General features: G+C 33.6%; 1 protein-coding gene across 1 annotated transcript in view; it reads left to right on the top strand.

Moving 5' to 3' along the window:
• Positions 1 to 14540, top strand: part of LOC139707022 (putative ankyrin repeat domain-containing protein 20A3) — a 70700-nt gene extending 56160 nt beyond the window's left edge. The window contains exons 9-11 of the mRNA XM_071617008.1: positions 3173 to 3232; positions 5024 to 5094; positions 13671 to 14540. Of these exons, the coding sequence (XP_071473109.1) occupies positions 3173 to 3232; positions 5024 to 5094; positions 13671 to 14540 (1001 nt within the window). The remainder of the gene's footprint in view (positions 1 to 3172; positions 3233 to 5023; positions 5095 to 13670) is intronic.
• The last annotated feature ends 986 nt before the right edge of the window (positions 14541 to 15526 follow it).

Below are 15526 nucleotides of genomic sequence, written 5' to 3'. Positions count from 1 at the left end.
GGTACAGTGGATCACCTCTAAACACAGCTATTGGGAGATTGAGACAAGAGCATGGCAAGTCTCAGGCCAAAACAAACACTTTAGAGAGACCCAGTTTCCAAAAATAAACAAATATACAACTCTGGCAAAGCTCTTGCCAATGTTGCAATGTTCTAGGGTTAAATCACTGAGTACACACAAGTATACCCCACCAATAAACAGTTAAAAAGGTAATAGCACCTAAAATTCAAGCTTATTATTACTTTTTATTTTTGGCAGACTATCATTCTCTCTAAATGTTCTAAGTTGTTTACGTAAATCTACATACATTTTTCAGCTGAACCACTTTGGTTCTCATCATCTGAAGAAGAGGAGGAAGGTCTTGATGACACCAAAAATAAGCAGCCACAGGTGTGTTCACTCAGATATATATTTTTAAAACTTCTGATTTCTTACTGTATTCCTTGTTTTAAGAAAGTCAATATGGGCAAATTTGATTACCTTTCATAACAGTGGTTTGAAATCTAAAGATGATAATTTAATATTGAAACCTAATAGAATTTAACTGGTTATAAATCTGAAAATAGCATTAAAATTCAGGATAACATGTAGATAAATATTATCCTTGTGATTCGGGCAGAATTTTTTCTGAATATTATTTGGGTTTAAGTGAAATGTTCACAAATCCATGTGTCTGGTCATAAATTTATATAAAACAATATTGTAATTAAAACAAAGAAAAAATAAAAATACCTATATCAGACATTCTTGCCACTACCTGGGATGAAGCACAGAAGGCAGACACAGAAGTATGGGAAGTGGAAAAATGTGCAAATTTTTATGGACTGATAACTAAATTCATAGGTTTTTAAAATATTCTTTGGACAATTTGGAAAGGAGAAGGGAGAATAGACACTGAGAAAAGCAGAGAGAATACAGTGAGTAAATGAAGGAGAAAGGGCTTCTTCTCATCATTCAGGTTTGGGAACATTATTGGGTGGAAAACTGGCTCTATTATTGTAAGGCATTTGAAGGCAGGGAAATGAGAAGCAGACTAAGTGCAGACTCAGACTCTCAGACTCTAATAGATCATCTGTGGGGATCCCTATTCAAAATGCATACTCCGACTTACCTGGCCTGCACATCTATGTTTTCTTCCATGTAAGGTGATTCCAATGATCACTATCTGTCAGCCACCATGTAAAGAGGTCAGGAAAGGATTTCCTTTTAGCAAAACTAAATGCAGAGCCCCTGGAACATCAAATGTAATAAAGTTATTGCATACATCTAGTTTTTATTCTGATCTTGTCTCTTGGCAAGTGATAAGAACTAAAAGTATAGAATTTATATTTCTTAGATCTAATCTTTAAATTGGGAATTAAGAAAGAGTGGTGGACTGGGGTTGTAGCTCAGTGGTAGAGTGCTTGCCTTGCATGCATGAGGCACTGGGTTCTATCCTCAGCAACACATATAAATAAATAAATAAATAAATAAATAAATAAATAAATAAACAAACAAACAAACAAATAAATAAATAAATAAAATGAAGACATTGTGTCCATCTACAACTAAAAAAAAGAAAAGAAAAGAAAAATAAAGAGTGGGGATAATTCATAGACAAAATGGAAAATATAAAGAATCAAGACCAGAGATCAAGATGTTGCTTTTGAAAAGTTCCTGGGAAGGTGAAATGTGGAAGAAACAAAATAAGTTAGCTGGTTAATCTTGGAGGGAATGATGGGGAAACTGAGAGCATGCAATTCAGGGGCTATCAGTATATCTATCTTTCACAATATGTGAGAGATTGTAACTTGTCCATCATTTGAATCATGAGGGGCTTGTAAGTTGAGGAAAGATTCCAGCCATGACCATATTTTCTCCATACCTATCAGACATATTGCTTGCTGTGGATTAAATTGAGTCATTCTGAGGAGCAAAATTGCATTTCAGAATCATTCGTGGTTTTTAATGACAGCTCTGCTCTTTCTCTTCTTTCATCCCTCCCTCCCTCCCTCCCTCCCTCCCTCCCTCCCTTCCTTCCTTCTTTCCTTCCTTCCTTCCTTCTCCCTTTCCTCCCTCCCTGTATTTTTTCCTTACATAATTACTTTCTGAATTTCTTTCCTATTTGCCTGAAAATAAAATTTTGATCATGGGCATTCTAGAAATTCACTTCATTACTGAGCTACATCCTCATCCTTCAAAAGCTAATTATAATTTTTTGATAGGCCTGGCCTTTTATGAATACACTTAAAACACTGGCAAGTCACAGCAAACCAAACTCATTTGTAAACAGAACTCTTTATACAGTTTACTCTTTGAATATCCCAAATCTTTGTCATATATGCGTGTGATTTGTGTGTAATAATGTATTACTGTTATCAGATAAAGCTGTGCTCTTCCATTTCAACTTTCCTTTTAAATTTTTATGTCTCAAAAATTTAAACCAATCAAACCTTATTTCTTAGATGTGGAAACTATCTGTTCTCACACAAGGGGATCATGAAAATCTAATGTGTTTAAACCAGAGAATACAGGAATAGAGGATGCACAAGAGGAACCAGCATCCCACCTGAATATAAGAAACCAACAATAGGTGTCATAGCTTTCAGTGTCAAAATATGTATTTCAACTGACTCCTTCAGATATCTTTGTTGAGAAATGAACCTAACATTTCCCTGGGATCTGAACAAAGCTTTGGCCTTACTAAACAAAAATGAAAGGACAAATTCAGTAAATATATACATATTTAAAATTATAAAGATTAAATCTTTTCAATAGTATTTCAGTAAGATAGGTTCTATGGCTTGTTTTTGTTTTGACTTCACCTTTGCCATTGAATCTCTTAGGGACCTTCTTTGCTTCTCCACTAAAGGATTGTTGGATTCTCCATCAGTCTGTATCTTTGTATTGGTATATGTTTCCTTGTCTGTTTTATTTATGGTCATTGGACAAATAATCTCAGGTTTGTGAAATGAACAGCATGTTTCACAAAACCTATTCACAAAATTCCTTTGGCAGATTTTAGTCACATGATTGTTGTCAGCCAAACCAGCCAGCACAGAAACCCAGGAGATAGCATAATTTTTAGCACATCTGAACCATAGACCTCAGATGTATGTGGAGGCATCTGTAATGTATGAGTTGTTTTGTCCTCTTCAACTTTGCTTGATTATATACCCCTTTTGTTTTTCAGCCTCTAGGGATTCATCACGGAAAGGATTAGGCAAGTTGAAAGAAAAGACAGTCAAATTGGGTAAGTTTTACATTACAACACTTCAGGGAACACAATGTTAAAACACTTGAAATGCTACCAGTTTTTCTCACATGCAAGGTGGTTTTCCCAAAGAGGTGGGAGGATTTTCCTCACAATGTCATCATTAGTCACAGAAAATTATCTCTCCTCTGTGTTTCTGGGAATATCCCCTCAATTCTGAATTGTTTCCCCTACATATCATACTATTACATTCTCCCTATTTCCAGCCTTTGGAGTGAACTAGCTACCAAGCATCTCTTTAGAATGTGAAAGGTCAACCTTCTGAAATTTCTTAGAAATATTTCCTGACATGAGCCAAGCCTCATGCTGTATCTTTATACCTTTCCTCTGCCTCAACTGTCCTCTGGCATTAGGCCTCACCTATCCCTTTATTCTGAGAAAAATCCTGACCTATTTCATACTTTTATCTGTGTGGGCCTACAGCATTTCATGCTCTCACCATCTCCTGCTCTCTGACTACTCACCTCTCACCTGTCTTTTTGAGGGGTGAGTAGCCAGAAAAAAACACCATCCCTGGGGGCACATTTTCTCTGCCTTCTTAGGTCATTTTCTCTGACACTTCAGCTGGTCACATTATCTTCCAGACACATAGGTTCCCCTTTGCCCTTCTTACCGGAGTCACACGGGTATAGTCTAACCTGCACCAGTTTTTTCTACCTTCCATCAGGCACAGTGTAGGTCCCTTCATAGGCACTTCCAGGATCCTCATGTGTGTGTGTGTGTGTGTGTGTGTGTGTGTGTGTGTGTGTGTGTTGTTTAGAAGAACTGAATCAAAGAAACCACTGTTGCACTCTTTCCGAGGATGGCTATGGCTTCAGCACTCCCATCACCCATTGAGAGAAGAGCATGCTTTTTAAGCACCAGTGCATAGTGCACCTTTGGTCAGATCAGTTTAAGCAATATTTTTGATCTCAGGTTTCTCCTTAGCAGGCCACATCATGGTACAACTTAGAATGCAACTTCCTCTTCTCTCCCCCTTTGTCTGAGGCAGATATGCACTGATATTTGCATGCAGGTTGTAGGCTTTTTTTGTTTATGGTCCACAGATTACTGAATCTCTGGACCTTTTCAGTGTTCAGAAATTTTAGGGATTTGAATAAAATCCCTCTTTCACTCACTTTGCTGAGAAGCTCTTCACCAACTCTTTGGTCTCCATGCAATAGTGCAGCTTAGAATGCAGCTTACTCTATAGTATCATTTTCCCAGAATCAGCCCTTCTTTCCATGTGTATTTTCAAGCTTGTTTCTGAGCAAATTTCATTGATCTTGAGTAGACAAATCTTGGCAATATTGTTTGCACTGAACCTTGTATCCTGTCATGTCTCTATAAGATGTGTGTTGAGGATTTGGATCAAGAAAAAATACTCCCTGAGAACTCAATGTTTGTTGGGTGCAAATGGGTACATCTTTATTCACAACTACTTGGAAGTCCAAGCCTTGAAGGATGGCTGTATTCAGTCCACTCAGAGGACTCCAGTTGACAATTAAACTGGCCATGGGATAGAACTAAGTGGTAGAGTATTTGACAAGAATGCATAAGTTTGTGGATCCACTCCCAAGGTGTATACACAAACAAAGAAAAAGAAAAAAAGAAAAACTGTGGAAAGTTGAAACCAGTAATTATTCACCAAATATTAAACTTAATTGGAAATCATATTTGGGAATATTAAGTTGTTTTGGTGTTACAATTACCCTTTTCTATTTGGATTGATGTTCACTCTTTCTAATGAAGTTCTAAGGAATGTGAGTAAATGTATTCATTTATCAGCAGAGACTCATATTGACATGACTTCAGAGGAGGAGCACAAAAGTTTTGATGATGCTCAATGTACCCAGTCTCAGGTATGCCAACATATAAAGCATTTCTTCCTGTTTCCTCTTGTTTTTCTTTTTTGAGGAAAGTAAAGGAGGCCAAATGAAAATACCTTTTAAATAGTTTTTTGGAATTCAGGTATTATATATTACTAATTACATCTAAAACCACTCTGAACTGGTTAGAATCTGAAAATAGCATTAGTAGTCCTGCCAACTTATAGCTAAATTTACTATGTAATGGAGGCAAAACAATTCTAAATGTTGCTTGTGCTTCCAATTGCATAGACATTTTGAAAAATAAAAAGTTGAGACTAAAATTGAGACTGACGAATAACCACCTGGGTTATGAATGGTAATGGTCACTGACTGCATTCATGTGAAAGGGTGATGTTGTCAAAGGCTCAAAATTCTAGTGAAAATCAGTAGTTATTTGCTACAAGTTTATATATATATATATATATATATATATATATATATATATATATATATATATATATATATAAACTTTACATCCTAGTTAATGTTTATTTGTTTTTTTTTGTTTATTTTTAATTGATTTTTTTAAAGTAAATGACAGCAGAATGCATTATAATTCTTATTACACATATATAGCACAATTTTTTATATCTCTGGTTGTGTATAAGGTATGTTGACCCAATTTCTGTCTTTCTATATGTATTAATTTTTTTTTCCCTGTTGTGACCTTTTCATTTTGTTTCTCATCCTTGCAGAAAATTCAGTCAATATGTTGAATAATTTTATCAAAATGTCTTAGTATATTAAAGAAATGTATTTGTGTGCATTAATGGGGGAATGATGGAATTTAGAGATGCTGTCTCATCTTTTTTCTCACATTTCCAACATTCCTGGTGTGAGATTTAGCACACATCTAGATTTATTTTATTTGGCTGGCTTATGTAGGTCCTTGGGTTTACAGCTTTCCCTTTGGGATGTATCCTGGGCAGGGGCCATATCTCAGTGTCAAATCCCCAACTGAACAACTAAGTCTCATATTTTCAAACAAAAACTTTGTTAGTTCATTGTTTAAAAAGTGGAATCCTATTTAATATGAAACATACTCCTCAAAATTCATTAAAATAAGACTTGAAAGCCTTCTCACATTTGATGGTGAATGCAAAGTCGGATGAGTTACAATGAATATCATTCCTCCCGTCCTTTGGGGTGTATACACCTTTGTTAGCATGTTGTCAAGGAATGCCTTTTCTATGACATCCACCCTGATTTTACCAAATCAGGAGCCATTGGAAGATAAGTGTTCAGCTTCATCTGGAGCCCAATGCTAAAACACCCTATGGAAAGTATGACTGCTCAGTCTGTAGTTATCTACATGTTAGTTAGCTGCTTTCAAGACCAAAATTTGGGTGATGTCTAAAAGAGTGATAGTGAAGTCTTCATGCAGCTCATTGGGGTCCTTTATTTTGCAGGTATTTTCTGAGGATCATCCACAGATGTGTGTTTCTCACTCATCTGGAGAGAAACATCATAAAGCAAAAGAGAAAGAAGATGGACATGTCCATGGTAAGAACAACATATTCTAAACAGTTCTTTGGATAGAATATTGATTTATAACATGAGTGCTGATATATTCTAATACTGGGAGAAATGAACCTAGTAAACATGGAATAAAGAAAAAGCAAGAAAGATAAAGAGTTGTCTCTTTCAAGACCAAAGTCCAGAAGCAGGTTATAGTGTGAGTGTCCCTCTTAGTTTCTGTACAAGACAAGTATAGACCACAGGGGAGTTGGAAAACTTGAATTTTTATGTTGGAAAGAATAATGTTCTTCACATTCTACCTGCTTTCTGTTCATTTCTCAGTGTATTTTCATTTTCCTCAGGGAATCTTTTCTATAGATCAGATTTATGTATTAGATCACAAACCTCTTTTCTAATATCATCTGTCTAAAATTATAATCATCTTTTTTGTGTGTCTGTCTTCTCCATTAGACTTTAAGCTAAAGAACAATAGGGGTCTAATCTCATCTGCTATATCTTCAGAGTTCAGCATATTGTGTCATATGTTTTATGCACTCATTGCTTTAGTGTATGAATAATGCATGTGAAATATACAGCATTCATATATTTAAATTAGTCACATATTTTATTTCTATCTTCTTTTTTCTGACAGATTCTGTTAGCCTGTCAAAAACCCAGAAAGCAGTTCTATCACTTCAAAGAATAATAAAAAGCAAAAAAAGTCACTGCACACAGTGTTCACTACATGTTAAAAAAATGCACAACTGGAAAATGAGATTCATGAGCTAAAAAAGAGGGTATCAGAGTTTAAGCAAGAAAATATAGAATTGAAACAACAGCTCCACAATTTGAGGTATTATATCCTAGATAGAAAGAAGGAGTGGAATCTTTTCCTTTAATCCAGTAAAATAAGAAGGACAAAATTTTTTTAACAACTGCCTCATCTGTCAGCACTTTGCAAAGGAGAAAACGTGAATAAATTATAAAATTCTTACAAATATGATAGCATATTATTAAATGTGATTACTTCTAAAAACTAAGTTCATATTTTTCCCCATCACAATTTTAATGGCTCTATGGAACCCCATCTGCTAGTAATCTATTTATTTAACAAGCATAATTTGGGATTGTTATTTGTTTATATTTTTAACTTTTTATTACAATTAATATTTCAAGAAATATCATTTATAGAAAAATCATTTCCTACTCAGATACCATGGCATGTGCCTATAATTCCAGCAGCTTGGGAGACAAAGATAGGAGGATCAAAATTTCAAAATAATCCTCATCAACCTAGCAGCAATGTCCTAAGCAAATTAATGAGACCTTGTCTCCAAAAAAAAAAAAAAAATGAAAAAGACCTTGAGATGTAGCTAAGGGATTTAGCTTCTGTTTGTTCAACCCCTGGTACCAAAGTTGGGGATGAGAAGAAAAGAAAAATAATAACTTTCTATATTTCTCTTTACTTTTGAAAAAAAAAATTCAATATAGAGTTATTTGGTTAAAGTTGGGAAACTTTAAAAAGATTACAGGATTTTTAAATTTCTCTCAAGAAAGTTTGTATTCCACAAGTGAGGCATTTTTCACTGCCCTGAAACATGTTATTATACATTTATAGTTTTTAGGCTGATTTTGGGGATCAAACTCAAGGTTTTGTGTTACTAGTGTGATGTGCTAGTGCTGAGCTAGACACTCGGCTACACTTCTAACATTAACATTCATTAAAAAATGAAATGAAAACAGATTATTTTTTTATTCAAATTCATTCTCATTCATAAATTTGTTCATATTTCTATATTGAAAGGACATATACTTTTTATGTTTTTTAGGTATACATGACAGTAGACTATATGTTGACATAAATTTATTTTTGTTATGTCTTATATTCCATTGTGTGTACACACACACACACACACACACACACACACACGCACATATTTTTGTATGCATTCATCTGTTGTAGAACATTACTCTTCATTATTGGATTAAATATTAGGTCCCATCTTGTTCAAAAATGGATTTTGAGTTTTTTGTAAAATACATAATGATCAAAAAGTAAGTTGAGAGTGTTACCATAAAAGAAACATAAAAAGTATAATAACAGGTATTAGATTATTTATCCCAGTTCACGGTTATAGTAACACAAAAGATACATATTTTTATATCTTTATTTTATTTATATGTGGTGCTAAGGATCAAACCCAGCACCTTACCCATGCTTGGCAAACACTCTACCACTGTGCTACAGCCCCAGCCCCCAAAGACACATATTGAAATAAGAATGTCTGAATATGCTGTTACACTGTAAGCCAATTATAGGTATACCTGACATATTTTATGAAGATAAATTATATTACTACTGAATTCATAAGTTTGTATATAAACAATGTCTTTAAAACTTATTTGACATGAAATTATCTTTTTAACTGGGGAGGACATACGATTGTGCAAAAAAAATTACCTTAAACTTGTCAATTTACCAAATCATTTCTAAATTCCTTTTCTGTGGTATCTAAAAGATTTGCTAGTAACAGAAACTTATCAAATGACAAAACAATCTTTTATTATTGACTTTCAATTATATATGTTTTACACAAGATTAAAGGAGAAATTTAAAATGTTAAACTAGAAAAGCTTCAGAGAACATAGAATTTTTATTAAGATACTAAATCAGCATACAAAGAGCCACAACATAAAAAGACATTTTTGGTTTTTGGCAAAAATCAATTAAAAGGCATCCATATTAACTTCAGTTATACCTTAAAAGAAGATGAGGTGAAGAGAAAAAATGATGATATGTTACATGAAAAAAAATAAGAACCCATTAAAAGAAAAAGAAGCAGAATTTAACAAAGAGGATCAAGTGAGAAAGCAAGCTGAAATCTCTGTTTGTACAATAGATACAGAATTGGAGACTGCAATAAATCATTTTAATCAGGTAAATGAACGTTCAGTAAAGTTTCAAATTTTTACTGTATTTCATTTGAATTATTTATAAAATCCCTTTAACTTATTGTATGTGGCCATGTTTCACTTAACGATGGCAATGTGGTCTGAGGAATGTGCTGTTTGGCAATTTCACCAACATGCAGTCATCATGTGTGTGTACTTCCACACACTTCAGACATCTCCCACAATGCCATGAAACACAGACTTATAGGACCTCCATTTATATGCAGTCTGCTGTTTCCCAAAGCATGGGTATGTGGGGTGTGAATTATTATTTTGATTTAAAACACAATGTTCATTATTTGGCAATAAAAAATTAAAAAAAAAAGATCTGACAAACCAGAAAAAAAACCCACAATGTTATCTGACTCTAAAATTAAATGATGATATTTATGACAAAACTAGTTACAGCAAAATTTAGCAACTGTTAGTTGTTCAGCATTTGTTTTCTGAATGAAGAAGTTTAGTTTAATCACTGACATAAATACAAATTTATGTGTTTTATGTTAAAATACAAACTAAATATCTATGCACCTATTTAAATCATTTTTTAAAAAGTGTTTCACAATTATATTTCTGTGTGCATTTAAGAATTTTTTTTTAATTTTTTAATTTTTTTAAAGATAGAGGGAGAGAGAATTTTAATATTTATTTTTTAGTTTTCGGTGGACACAACATCTTTGTATGTGATGCTGAGGATCGAACCCGGGCCGCACGCATGCCAGGCAAGCGCGCTACCACATGAGCCACATCCCCACCCCAAGAAATGTTTTCACTCACCCAAATTTATCTGTCATTTGTGCAAGTGAAGTGTAAGACATTTACTCATAAAGAATAAATCTACCTTTTGGAATTATTTTTTAATCTTGAAGGTCCCACTCTTAAATTATGCTTTTAGACTTCTGTCACCTGCTGATATACAGCCAAAACCTTGCTGAAATAAATTTGTAGATTTTAGCAGAACAAAATGAAACCTACAGACAATTTCCATGAGAACATAATGCCAGAATTTACAATATGAAATTTCAGTAACACATCTTTGCAAACAAAAAGAGATAGACATGTGCAGAAAGGAAATGTTTCCTGAATTATTTTCTTCTGTTTTCAAATGAGTGAGTGTGTGTGTGTGTGTGTGTGTGTGTGTGTGTGTGTGACATAGTTAAACAGTAAATCTATTAATCATGGGAAAGTATAGAGGGTTTTAAATCCATATATTTATAACCATAATGTACATATTTTGTAGGTGAGGGGTGCAATTTTTGTCCCATTGAATTAAATAATGTTCTTAATTCAACTGTATTTCTCCGCAGCAGTCCCATGACGACTTTCAGAGTAGCCTTATAAAGAGAAAAGACTTTTATTATTTTCCAGAGGAATAGATGATTCTTCTATGATCTCAAAACCCTTGTTTCTAATAGTAGATCTTCTAGTTTGGGGAAGTTACTTTGCTCTCTTGTTGTATTAATGTGCATTACTACTCCCACTGTTAAGTAAGGAGGAAAAATGGGGCCAGCAAATACTCTGGTTTTGTAAATCATTTTCTCACTTTTGAGAAGAGAAATAAACACTTTGCTCCAAGTAATCTCCTACTTCAGCACAAAACACCTTTGGAAAAAATGGCATACCATAATATGTTCTTGGAAATAAATTACTGGTAAGTATTTGTTCCTAATACATAAGATCTGTTTATTTCCTTTATTTTATATTGGCTCATGTTTCAATCTTCACTGAGATGAAACAAATGCTACTTAGTAGAAATCTCAGGATTTTCTGAGTAGAGCCTTACACATTTTGCCTTATTTGTCATTTGTATTTTGAAACACAGGCCTTCTTTGGTGTTTATCCATTCATAGGACAGAAGTAACTGGCTTTGTGGATGAGCACTAGAAGCAGAGGCAAAAGACTTGGAGAAAAATCATGCAATTTGCCTATTTTTTTAGCCTTGTGCTCCTTTTCAGAATTGTGATACATTGTTCATTGATATAGATCATGTGTTTAATGCTGTTCCTACATTTATCATTTATCAATAGATGCAATTCTCATTCCCAGCTACAAAATGTTAGAAAACAAAATATGCTAGGAATATTTTTAGGAAAAGACCTTGGAGAACTTTTGTATGTCTCAGTAGATGTAGAGCTAAGGCTCTTACTATGGTCTGGTTGAATACATGAGGTGTCAGATTGCAAACTTATTCTTCTTAAAGTTAAATGTTATTTTATTTGCCACTGAAGCCATCCCAACAGATAGGTACATAATAAAATATTTGGAATTTTTAACTGGTTAAAGGGTAGATCATATGATCCTAAAAGTGGATCAACATGAGAAATAGTGAATTCTAATTTTTATTTATTGTTTTTGGGTATACATTACAATAGAGTTCTTTTGGTGTATTACACATACATAGCATATAACTTCTTCTATGTAGAGTTTTTCCGGTCATGTATTCATATGTGAACATAGGAATGTAATGTCAGATTCATTCTACTATATTCCCCTCCCCTCTCAGACCTTTATTTACTTTTGTCTAACCAACAAACTTCTATTCTTTTATCCTCCACCCTTATGTGTGTTAGCAGCTACATGTTAAGGAGAATATTCAGACTTTGTATTTGGAGGACTGGATTATTTCACTTGGCATGACAGTGTCCAGTTCCATTTATTTGCCAGCAAATGCCATAATTTCATTCTTCATAGCTGAATCCATTGTGTATATATGACACATTGTCTTTATCCTTCCATGTGTTGAAAGGCACCTAGGTTGGTTCCACAGCTTAACTTTTGTGAAGAGCTGCTATAAATATTTATGTGGCTGTGTCACTATAGTATCATTGGAGTATACACTGAGGAGAAGAATAACTGGGTCAAATGGTCATTTATTTCCAGGTTTTGTGAGAAATCTATATACAGCTTTCCTGAAAAATTGCTTGGTGCAATGTATGAGTGAATCTTTTCCCCACATTCTCACCAACATTTATTGTTACTTGCATTCTTTATATCTCAGTGTAGTTTTAATTTTCATTTTTCTAATCGCTAAAGATGTTGAACATTTTTTTCATATACTTGTTAACTGTTTGTACATATTTTTCTTTGAAGTGCTTGCTCAGTTTTTTGTTCATTTATTGATTGGGTTATTTTTTTGTTTGTGAGTTATTTTTCGAGTTGTTTATATATTCTGGAGATTAATGCTCTATCTGACATGTCAGTGACAAAGATTTTCTACCATTCTATATGCTGTCTACTCACATTCTTGATGGTTTCCTTTGCTTTAAAGATACCACCCCATTTATTGATTCTTTATTTTGCTTCTTGTGCTTTAAGTGTCTTTTTGAGGAATTCAGTTCCTACACTGACAAGATGGAGTGCTGGGCCTGTCTAGTCTTGTAATAGGTCTAGGGTCTTTTATCTATTATCTAGGTCCTTGATCCACTTTGTTTTCGAGAAATAGGGGCTAAATTTATCCTACGACATATGAGTTTTCAGTTTTACCAGCACAATTGGTTGAGGAACCTATCCTTTCCCCAATGCATGTTTTATAGTGTGTTTGTCTAGTATTAGATAACTATATGTGTGGGGTTTTCTCTGTCACTTCTCTTCTGCAAAGTTATTTTTTTTACATTGGCAAACTAACTAATCACTTAATCTATTCTTTCATTCTGGTATAATGCAGATATTTTCAATCTTGATTTATTTTTTTTTCTTTTTTTATAACCAGGAATTGAACCAGGGTGCTCAACCACTGAGATGCATCCCAGCCATTTATTTATTTATTTATTTATTTATTTATTTATTTATTTATTTATGAATGAGTCAGGGTCTCACTGAATTGCTGAAGACTGGCTTTGAACCTGTGATCCTCCTGCCTCTGTATCCTGAGACACTGGTATTACAAGCATAAGCCCCTGAACCTGGCAGTTATTACATTCTTTAAGTTGTAATTTTCTTTTACTCTCATAGATCCATCTTCTTGAATTAACTTTTGAACTCTTGGGAATTTATATTTTTATAAGCTCAGAAGTTTACATCTAATTTTTCTTCTGTGGGTATCTATTTATTGAAACCCTTTCACCATATAAATATACAGGTTTTCCTTTAATTTCAGTGAAAATTATGAAACATCATTTTATTGAGTGCTAGCTAAATGTATCCTTGGTTTTATTTAGGTTTCTCCTATTGATGGGACAGAGAACAAGCTATTGCATAAATATCACAAGAAGAAGGATGAGGTCTCTATGAAGAGACTGGGAATAGACACAGTAAAATATCAGAACCAGGAAAAGAAGTGCTTTGAGAATACTGAAATTTTAAGAGAAAAGAATACCAGCCTTCCATGGACACAAAAATTGAATGAGGAAACACTTATGGAAATATTTCAGGACAATGAACAGTTGGGTATTTGGAAAGTTGAGAGTACATTGCAAAATTTCACACCTGAGAGTGAAAAACAAAGCACAGAAAGAACAGAAACAGATGTCAAATCTCACCCTGCCAGATCTGGTCCTGCTCCACCCAATCATGGTGAAAGTCCAACACCAAAAAGAAATCTAGAACTTGCTTTCCAGAGAGGCAGAGATAAAGACTTTAGTTCACAGGAAAAAAATAATATTGATGTATCTAACCTAAACGGTAGTAGTCAGATTTCTTCCCAACAGATTCCAAAGTCTAAAGTAAAAACAAGTGACCTAGAAAATGAGCTGCATCAGACAAGAGTAATGACTTTGGCTACAGATCAAGTAAACAGACACCTAAAACAAAGACAGTGCCAACTGAAGGAGATGGAACACAGGTATCAAAATGAAGAAAGAAAAAGGAATGAACACCTCAGAAAGCAGGAAGCTTCTAAAGAGAAGGTATCTAAACTACAAAGAGAAACTACATTGCGTGAAGACCAATTGCATGACTATCAGAACAAAGGTGAAAATAAAATAGGTGAAATTATTAATGTCCAAACCCAATTTTATGATGTTATAAAAAACTTCAAGCTTAGAATGACAGATATCGTCTCATGCTGGAAAACAAATATTTGTAATTAATCAATGAAACTAATCATTTAAAAGAACAACTGGATCAATATGGAAAGGATAAAGCAGAAGAAGTAAGTATCAAGCAAGATATCTTTATCACTCAAAGTGATATCTGCTTATGGCTAAATGTTGAATCTTGATGAATATAAAAATGTAGATATTATGAATGTGTTTCTGTATCAACACAGAACTACAACCTGTTGTCCAGCAAAAATAACTTAGACCTCATTTGCAGCACAACCAGTCTGTGTTTGAAGTGCTGAGTATTCCAATTTCCCTGCTCTGATTCTTACACACTGTGTACATATTTTAAAATAACTATAGGTACTCATGTGTCAACTAAACACAAAAGACTTAGTTAAAATGAATTTTAATATTTAAAAAGGAGAAAATTTTAAAAACTTGGGCCTAACAGAACCTTCAATTTAAGAAATTGTTTCTTATAAAGATTTAAGAGGTTGAGTTAAGTTTTTTTTGTAGGTTGATATGCTGACATTAGTAATATGGTCTCAATAATGCTGAAAGAATATCTAGTTTTGGTGCTATTAATTCAACCCAAAGTTTTCACATGCTAAACACATGTTCTACCAATGAGCTACATCCCATTACTGAATAACAATTTTAATGTCTTCTTGTTGCTATACTTGAAGATCACAATGAAACACATAATGGACATGCTCATACCTAGTTTCAAATAAATTAGTTACTTTTACAGTTCATTCCAGATTTTACAGTTGAACTGAAATGTAGATGCTGTATTTTGTAATAGACTTTCTTCAATATATTTTTGTATATTTATAGTTGGTAAATTTATTTTTAGTCATTTAAGTTTAACATAAATCTGAAAATAACTGTCCTGATATATTTTTTTGTTTGTTTTCATTCATGTCTTGTCCACCTCTTTAAAAGCATCTATTTGTCATCATCATAAATTGGGACTAATGTGGTGAATTGCAGCAAAACCACAGTTGATTTCATCTGTAATTTGATGCATA

Source organism: Marmota flaviventris, chromosome 9 (assembly GCF_047511675.1).
Source record: "Marmota flaviventris isolate mMarFla1 chromosome 9, mMarFla1.hap1, whole genome shotgun sequence".
In the NCBI taxonomy this organism is placed as follows: domain Eukaryota; kingdom Metazoa; phylum Chordata; class Mammalia; order Rodentia; family Sciuridae; genus Marmota; species Marmota flaviventris.
The sequence above is the reverse complement of the archived record's forward strand: the minus strand, read 5'-3'. Positions and strand labels throughout refer to the sequence as shown.